This window comes from Leguminivora glycinivorella, chromosome 2 (genome assembly GCF_023078275.1).
Source record: "Leguminivora glycinivorella isolate SPB_JAAS2020 chromosome 2, LegGlyc_1.1, whole genome shotgun sequence".
NCBI lineage: Eukaryota > Metazoa > Arthropoda > Insecta > Lepidoptera > Tortricidae > Leguminivora > Leguminivora glycinivorella.
In genome coordinates, this window is record NC_062972.1 from 5,036 (window position 1) to 15,000 (window position 9,965).

The 9,965-nt window shown below is 40.9% G+C and overlaps 1 protein-coding gene across 1 annotated transcript in view; it reads right to left on the minus strand.

Moving 5' to 3' along the window:
* Positions 1–6,597: 6,597 nt before the first annotated feature.
* The window catches only part of LOC125234576, a 15,555-nt gene continuing 12,187 nt past the window's right edge, over positions 6,598–9,965 (minus strand). Inside the window, exon 9 of the mRNA XM_048140874.1 lies at positions 6,598–7,726. Within this exon, the coding sequence (XP_047996831.1) occupies positions 6,964–7,726 (763 nt within the window). The 3' untranslated portion in view covers positions 6,598–6,963. The remainder of the gene's footprint in view (positions 7,727–9,965) is intronic.

The following is a 9,965-nucleotide window of genomic DNA, read 5'->3' on the forward strand; positions in this document are numbered from 1 at the left end:
ACTTAAAAAGAAAGCATTTAACAAGCTCAAGGAAGGCTGCGTGTCGATCAATAAAAGATACACTGCCAGTTCATGAGTGAAAAAGACAGAGCCTCAGAAAGTATCAGTTGGTAAAAAAAATAGTTGCGAGTTCGACGAAGTACCGAATTTTTAGTGATTTAGTGTCTCAATTTAAACTTATTGAGCTGTGATGAATGTCAGTACAACTCATTTTTATTGACTCTTTCGCGGCTGTGATTTGATTTTATTTAAAACAATCTGAGTTAGCCAGAATTTGGATCATTACAAACATAATCAAAAGTTTACATAGTGAGGCAAGTGAAACAGTCAGTCCGGGGCAATGAAACACTGCGTTTCTCTTGCCCCCGTTCAGGAAGTCCAAACAGTTTTTATAAAAAAAAGTATATTAAACTTCTCATTTTCAGTTAACATTTTCGCATAAAGTATTGTGTAGCATTTTTTGTATGCAAAGTGTTTTGTTTCAGAGGACAGAAAATGTGCAAAATTCATTAAAAGCATAAGAAATCATTTTCACTAAGAAACTTGTACAGCCTCAGAAGTGGGCAGCTTTCAGATACATCACTTATTAGTGCTAATTTAAATTCAACACGTGGCTTACTTTTTCTAAGGATATTTTTATTTGAATTCGTTTAGTCCGACGTCCCGGTTAAAACGATGTTGACTACCCCTGACTTTCAATGTATGTTCCACTTGGTGTACCCTTGTTTCGCCGACAAACTTTTACATCGAATATCATTTCATCGACAACAAATCATCGAAAGTTCTGGTTCGAGTAAAATTGTTTTAAAGTAATTTTCAATTTCAACTACTATTTACAATTTGAAATTTTCTTAGTTATTATAAATACTATTCAACGAATATTGTTTTCATCGCTGATTCGTTTCAAAGTACTTCAAATAGCAGAAACTACAAAACATCGTAATTCATTTTATTCGACGTATTATTACAATACTTTCTCATTTGTCGTACTACACGTTATTGGATAGATGTTTCATATTCTAGGAAACTTCAAATTGTCGATTTTATCAACTGGCACATCACATATTTACGTCCATAATTAAACTATGACCATTGGCTTAAATCCTACTTAGAGTAGGTTTAGGTTAGGTTATAACTGTGGCCACACACAAAAGAAACGACCGGCTTACGGAGTAGGTTTAGGTTAGAAGTTAGAACTGTGATCAGACCAGAAACAAACGGCTTACCGAGTAGGTTTAGGTTAAGGTTAGAACTGTGACCACACACAAAAACGACCAGCTTACAGAAGTGAGGTTTAGGTTAGGTTAGAACTGCGACCTACACTACAACCAATGGCTTTTAAATTAGGTTTAGGTTAGGTTAGAACTGTGACCACACACAAGTACGACCAGCTTACCGGAGTAGGTTTGGGCTAGGTTAGAACTGCAGACCAAACAATCAGTTTACAAATTGTACAATTTTAGAAAGAATCATAATTGAAATAATATTCATGCGTAATGAATTGTATTTAATGTAAAACAAAATGAAATGAAAAACACACGAAATGAAATGACCACGATGTAAAAGTATACTCGGAATAAGTTATCTACGAAATAAAAGTCTACGGTTTGATTTTACTTGACCAATAGACCCGATTGTTCTATGATATGAAACTGTCGATGAAATAGAAATTATTTGAAACGTTGTCTTTGAAATAATATTCGAACAAGTGTCTGTCGGCGATTCAAGGGTAAACCGTTTCACTTACCCTTATTCAACAACTTTTGTTTTGTAATTCAAAAATTAAACGTGTCTTTTTAGGACATTAGGAATATAAATAGTTTAATATCTTTAAGATGAGGCGTAAACAGTTCAAAATCCAAAAATTACGTGTGAAGCCAATACTATAAGACAAAGACAACTGTTTCACTTACCCCAGAAATGAGGAAAGAAAGTGGCTCAGTTTTTTTACGGATTATTAAGCATTCCCTGAGTTATATGTTGCCGAATTTATAAGAGATGATTATATTGCACATCTACATTTTATGCTATCACTATTTACAGTACCTTTTATTACAATGTAATGGCAGTTAATTATCTGAACCAAAAAATAGTATGTTTCACTTACCCGCATTGACCTTTCACAAAACCGTCAATCGCTTGTGATGTTATTCAACTAAAAAAATAATATGATACTTTACGGCGCGGCGCCAAGATTCCTCACCCGTCTTATCTATAACGCATTACGAGTATGTACAGGTGGCCCAAAATTACGTTGACAAAGAATAGGGAAATGTTGAAATAAACAAAAATATCGAAGTTACCGAAAATATTTTTTGGGCCTACATATATTGTATATTTCTGCATTCACCATGGATATTTCAACAGCATTCATGTCCATTTCGCAAGGTTTGCAATAGACCAATAATAGGTTTACCTAAACCACAGCCTAAACCAATTGTGTTTTTTCCAGACATTTTTCCAGATTCATAAGCTCGATACATTCAGCCTACTTAAAACTATAAATTATAGTTTTAAACCCTAAGCCCGTTTATTTATTACAAAAATTAGGATATTTTTTTACAAGCTAGACGTGCAAAAAGTTAGACGAAAGTCATACTAGAGCAGTGCAGCGGCATATCATTATTTTTTGTTCTAATATTTGCGTTTGTACTTCAAAGTCAAAGGAGGATATTTTGAAGACGATTCGATTTATTTGGTCCAAAAATTATTAAGGTTTCATATTTTAATTTGTAGGACAGTCATTCGTGTAAGGACAGAAAAATAATTATACAAACGTTTGTCAACGTATTTTTGGGCCACCTGTAGTACACTCCGAAACTACATCAGATCATATCAGATGCATAACCATTTAAGAAAATTATATGGTGTCGATAGCCTATATTTCAATCACGTAGTTTCGGATTGTGTAATTTGAAATGAGATGAAATGTGCAACGCATATATCAAATTGAAGGTAAACAACAATAAGATCATACAATGATTTGCACTTGGTCCTGCGGCCGCGGCTCGCCGGCGCTCCTGCTGCACTCCGCCTCCCCGACACAAACTCCCGGCGACAACAAACTATAGTCTGTTCGAACGATTCCACTTCCAATTAAAGGCAAAAAGAAATTATGTTAGTGGTTCCCAATTTGTTTCAGGCCGCGACACACTTCATGGTTAAAGCAGTGCATAGTTTGAGACCCTGACCTACACCTCATTCATCTCGAAACGCGACAAGTGTAACGTCGCGCGGGTCTATTTGATACCCCTTCGGACTATTTGGAATGAAAGGAATAATTATAAAAGTTTCAAATAACTCCTCGCGACGCTGCATTTAGCGCGTGTGTTTTATCGCCTTTAGAGATGTTCACTGTTTATTGATTATGCCACTTTGCTACGGCGAGTGAGTGCAATCGAGAGGAGATACATTTCTGACCTACTTTTAGTGAAATCATGGGCGTATATTTTGAAATTGAAAAATACAATGAGAATGACAAAGTATAGACATAAGTCACATAAGTAGTTCATAAATGATTTATGGATTATTATGAATTCCATTGCATTTAAAATAGCATTAAACAAACACATGAATAGTAACGCTCGCCCAACAGTCACCAGCAGCGGCCCGCGGCTTCAAGTTCATAGATACATTCAATACTCGAACATGTGTCAACTCTTTCAAAATTACAATATCGAACTAAACAATAAGTAAATTATAATTATAACAAAATTAGATAATATGTACAGTGATAAGATAAGTGGTTTGTAGCTCCGGGTCGGAGAGCCTAGCCTAGTTTCCGTAGAGTTTGGGAGGATCATGGACAAAATGAAGTGTCACAATCGAACACTAGGTACTTATTTACAGTTTACAGTGGTGTGAGGTATGCTACAGGAGTGATACAAGTCTCGTGGCACGTGCGTTATTATTGTTGCTGACACATTACTTTGCTTCGCAGTGGGTTACGGTCTAGTCCTGCAAAATTATTTAGCTTTTAATCATTCAAATATTATATTGGGGCAGCTTTGGGGCCACTGAGTGAATTCATTGGTAATTGCTCATTATAAAAGACAAAAAACAAAAAAATAAAATATTATTAACTTTAAATTCTAATTACGAATTTGTCTTAAATATAAACGTATACTCAAGTGAAGTTAAACCTAATTATTTTAGGGTTAGGCAGATTAAAAAAACCAGACTTGTACCACGTCCTCGACAACATGACTTACAGAAAGAACAGTATGTAATATTTACTGACACTATTTGGCAAGTACTATCTTTCGATCCGATTTCTCTGCAATTTCCGAAGTTGAGGTAAATGAGCTTGATTCGTCCAAAGCCAGCCGCTTACATGAATAAAGTTAGTGCGAGCGGGGCTCGCTGCTCGCTGCTCGCTGCTCGCTGCTCGCCGCCCGGGCTGGACGAACGCACCCCGCGGGCGAGTCGCCGCCCGGGCTGGACGAACGCACCCCGCGGGCGAGTCGCCGCCCGGGCTGGACGAACGCACCCCGCGGGCGAGTCGCCGCCCGGGCTGGACGAACGCACCCGCGGGCGAGTCGCCGCCCGGGCTGGACGAACGCACCCCGCGGGCGAGTCGCCGCCCGGGCTGGACGAACGCACCCCGCGGGCGAGTCGCCGCCCGGGCTGGACGAACGCACCCCGCGGGCGAGTCGCCGCCCGGGCTGGACGAACGCACCCCGCGGGCGAGTCGCCGCCCGGGCTGGACGAACGCACCCGCGGGCGAGTCGCCGCCCGGGCTGGACGAACGCACCCCGCGGGCGAGTCGCCGCCCGGGCTGGACGAACGCACCCCGCGGGCGAGTCGCCGCCCGGGCTGGACGAACGCACCCCGCGGGCGAGTTGCCGCCCGGGCCTGGCCGCACGACACGACACGACATTACATACTTGGTATACGGTACTCGCTTTGATAACACATTTTCATGATTCACAACACAGCTCTTATTTCAAGTAGCTATGTATAACGTGACGATGTCGTGCAAATGTACCACATGGTCGGTTGTCAACAAGAGCGATTTCTAATTGCATTTATATGGCAGTAGCACCGTATTAGCAACCGACCTTGTGCTCGTCAAAACGACACAGACGATAAAAAATATTATTTGTGAAGTGTACTCTTTGACGACTGTGTCATGTTTGTTTGCTGTGCTTTATTGTTAGGTCGTGTCGTGTCGCGCGGCCGCAGAGGGCTGCGTAAGTGAAACGCTCCGGCCACGCACACTGGGTCCTGTATTTACAGTTCACACTCAAATTCAATTTTAACTATATATTTACAAGTCGCCGCCGCCCTATGAGGGGGCGTGTTTCAGCGGCACTACACACTGTGGTGATCTAATATGTTTCGTTGGAGCAAAAATCGACACTAAATGTTACAATGATATTGCGATAAAAGGGGCAAGAAATGCATAATGTGATTAATGTGAGATGTAGACTTATATTAACCGGGATATAGACCGTGATTACCTTTTTACGGAATCCAGTGATTTGTTTGCGTAAAAAACCGGTGAAGTCAGAATTAAACAGACGTAGTGACACTGAGTGTAGTGTGTTTGGACAGACCATCGAGTGTGAATGCGACCAGTGGTAACGCTGAAAGTGAACGCAGCCGAAGCGCGCGAAGGAGGGTAGATTGCGCGCTGCTGTCTACGCAACTTTGAGAGCCACCCGCCTTCTTCATTTTCCCGTGATCATGATGCGTGCAACTGCGTCGAAATATCGGGAGCTCGACAAAAATCTAAAAGATAGTTACGGTCTATATCCCGGTCAATATGTTTAATGAAAAAAAAAACATTCAGTCGAATTGAGAACCTCCTCCTTTTTTGAAGTCGGTTAAAAATAACCGTGAATCATTCAAAACTCTCAATGTGAGATGTATCACACCTTAAAAATATTATAATTGAAATAACTAAAATTTAATTTTAAAAAAACTTAATTCGTAGGTTAAGTGCAAATATTAAGATAATTGTTATTCAAATTCAGCATGTCAGTAGATACATAAAAAATAAATAGATGTGTATTTAATATTATGTAATTAAGTGATATATTGATGATGTCATTTATATTCGAATTTATAATGTAATTTGAATGTTATTTATTAGTTTTATTACCTATATTATATTATTATGTTTATTAAAATGTATGATCCAAGATGACCGAAATAAATTTTTCCCCTCACTAGCTCGGAAACACGTGTTTTGTCCTTTAATACCAGCGGGTAAAAACGCATTTTATCCACTAGTGGGTAAAGTAATTTGACCTTGAATAAAGTCAAATTAACTGCTTTAAAATTGATAAAAGTAGGTGAATCTAGTAAAAAAGATGGTTTAGTACCCGCGGAACTACTGGAAGCAGTGATAAATGCATTTTTTGCGTTGTAGTTTCCTCGCTACAGTGAGGGAAAAGTTTTGTGTTACACTCGGGTGCAAATGTATTTTTACTTCTCGTGTGTTAAAAACCTCGCAAGTTCAGGATTCTATTCTCGAACCACTCGCTTCGCTCGTGGTTCAACTATAGAATCCTTTCACTTGCTCGTTTTTCAATTCCACACTCGGCGTTAAAATACAACTTTGCCCCCTTGTATAACAAATAACTATTATAGGCTGTAGTTAACAGGTAGGGGTTATTAAGTCAGAAAACAAGGGGTGAAGTTGAATTTTCGGCCGGTGCTGCCCCTACACCTACAGCGCTGACCATTTCTAGTGACTCGAGTTAATATGAACAGTAAGTAGCGTGTTAGTTTATAACCGACTTTTGCTCCGACACTAAGTTGCCTCGACTGCAATTTAAAGAAACATATCATGATTTCGCCGATCAACCAACGGAAAAATGTCACGGATCGATATGATTTCTTTAAAAATCAACGCTGAAAATAAATCCATTTCAAAACAGTCCTCCCGAGCACGAGTGTATCCACCGTTAGCGCAACTTACAGTACAGCAGCGGGTCGTCGTGCGCGCGGTCTAGTCTAGGCCTCGCTGGCGACGGGCTCGCGCGCGTGGTGGATGCGCACGTGCTTGTTGTGGTTGGACTTGTTGCCGGAGAGCTTGCCGCAGACGCCGCACGCGAAGGGCCGCGCGCCGCTGTGCACCTTCATGTGCTCGGAGAGGTAGTAGGAGCGGTGGAAGGACTTGCCGCACTCGGCCACCTTGCACACGTACTTCTTGGCGGTCTCGTGCTCGCGCACGTGGCGCTGGCAGTTGTACTTGCGGATGAACTGGCAGCCGCAGTAGTTGCACGTGTAGGGGCGCACCGCCTTGTGCGCGTTCATGTGCGAGACGTACTCCGAGTGGCGCACGAAGGCGCCCTTGCACAGCGAGCACTTGTACGGCTTGGCGGAGCGCGAGGCGTGCGTCCAGCGGTGCAGCTTCAGGTTCCACTTGGTGGTGAAGGCCTTGGAGCAGACGACGCACACGTAGGGGCGCTTGCCCGAGTGCGTGAGCAGGTGCGCGCGCAGGTTGGAGCGCAGGTACACCTGCTTGCAAACGGGGCAGGGCACGTTGTGCTGGCGCGGACGCTGCGCGTCGGTGTAGGCGGGGTCGTGCGCGCGGCGCACGTGGCGCGTGAGCGAGGCCTGGTGCAGGAACTTGTCGCCGCACGTGGGGCAGGCGTGCGGGCGCGGCGCGTGCGTCTCGGCGTGCCAGCGCAGCTTGGCGCGCGAGTGGAACACGGCGCCGCACGCGCACACGAAGTCGCGCACCAGCCGCTTCTTGTGCAGGTGGTGCCGGTCTCTGCGGTAACGGCCACGGGGAGGGTCAGTCTTACTATGGTGCCTGTTCAATCTAAGACTTAAGTGAGGGTTTTTTTTTCAAAAATAGTTGCTGTAAAATTTTACCACTGTAGAATAGGCTACTAGACTTATATCGAATTTGGCACAATACAATATTGTCTTCTGTAGTATTTGACATACAAAACTAATATTTATAGATTTTGGGTATTAAAAGTGTATGATTACTACGTATTTTCGATTAAAAATGTGTGTATGTTTTTGTTTTTGGCCACCAAAAACGCTGTCAGCGATGTCGTGACGTCATCGAAATCGAACTTGCTTCATGTCAAAACAATCACTGACATAATGAACTTTATGCCTCATACTCAAAAGTCTGAAAATGTTGTTTTCGAATAGAATGACTTGATGCACAGATAATCTATAGATTAACATGACTGTGTTGTTTTCGCCAGATGTAAAATTATACTTTTCTCAAACATGCAATGAAATATTGTCTTTACGTTCCTTAAAATGGGCTGGGAAGTATCGTTTTTTGGGCGCAACAACTCGAGAGGACTGTAAAGGGATTTCATATTATTTTTCAGGCCTAGGCCTGCAAAGTAACTTTTTTTTTTTATAAAATATTGTCCTTTAGAGCATTTTTTTTATTTCATTGTATGTTTGAGAAAAGCACTATACATGCCTCGGCGTGAAAACGGATTCCCGGCCTCGTATCCTATCCGGCCTCGCTCGCACGCTCGCTCGGCCGTATATATCCACTTGGCCGGAAATCCTCATTTTCCCGGCCTCTGATGTAATGTACTATTAAAAATATTTTCAGTACAGATGGTGTTTTTTATACGCACTAGTGCGAGAAGTGGTTCATTATATGTCAGGTCAAAACTTCGGAGGCTCATCTGTACTGAAAACCGTCGTTCGATACACGTTTACACGTGCGAAAAGAAAATTCGTAACTCGTCCCCCCCCCTCCCTCCCTCCCTTCGGTCGTGTTTTAATTTATCGCCACTCGTTTCGAACTTCCTTTTTTACGCACTTGTATCGTAATGTACTATTTCATCACATTTGCTGTTTAAAGGTCTCATTGCATCTACGTGTACTGAAGTATAATGTACCATTTCATTCCCAAGGGAATAATGGATTTAGTTTTAAAAATTAATACTCTCCGTACAATACTTCACGTAAAGGATGTTTCAATCAGCGAAGGATTTTTGTTGCACTACCAGAGTTTGACATTAAGCTATAAAAAAATATTACACATTATAAAAATTGCATTTTATTTATGTTTTATAATTATTTCTGTGTGTTTTACATTTATTTTGTAAATTTCACGCAGATAAATCGTTTTAATTTACAATCTGACAGGAAATTGTGACGGCCATCTCGATTTGCGCTTGACCGCGTTGCCATAGCAACGCGCAACGGGCCGTACAACAGGAAACTTCAATAAGAATGTTGACATCATTTTTTGACGGACACGTAAATTAAGTTCAAACTGTATACTTCTTTGAACATTGCATTTAATTTATATGCAGTAGGTATATTTAGTGTTTGTTTGTGTTCAAAAAGCGTTTGTAATCAAGAACAATGGATTTATATGAAGAATCCGATATAGGTGAAGATAGACTACTGGTCGCAGCGGCGCCGCCATTCATTAAAGGTTTTGCCTTATGATTTTTTCCTGTGTTTTCATTTATTTCATTTCATTTATTTATGAAATAAAACTATGGAAACGGATTAAATCGCGTATAATGAATTTAAAATACATCCCGACGTTTCGAACTCTTGCACCTTTGTTTTATTTCATGAGTAACTATCGCGGCAACCGAAGACAATATTCATTTATTTATTTAACATTACACGTCATGTTCATTACAAAAGATGTTAATAATTATAGGTAGTCAGTACATGACACCCTGTCAGGGCACAAAATGTTGATAAATAAAATAAAATAAAAAATGATAAGTAAGAGGGTACACTGGTACAACAGCAACACCCATAATAGGGATTATTAATAGACAGTTATTTATATTTTAACAGCGTTATCGATAGTACTTACAATTTTAACAAAACTTATTAAACTAGTTTCAGTGCCACTCTTGGCAAAAAGGGGTTGAAAGAAATCAAAATTGTGACATTGCACTGAAACTGAAACTTAGTAGTTCATGTGCTCTGCCTACCCCTTTATGGGATACAGGCGTGATTATATGTATGTATGTATGTATTAAACTAGTTCATGCGTT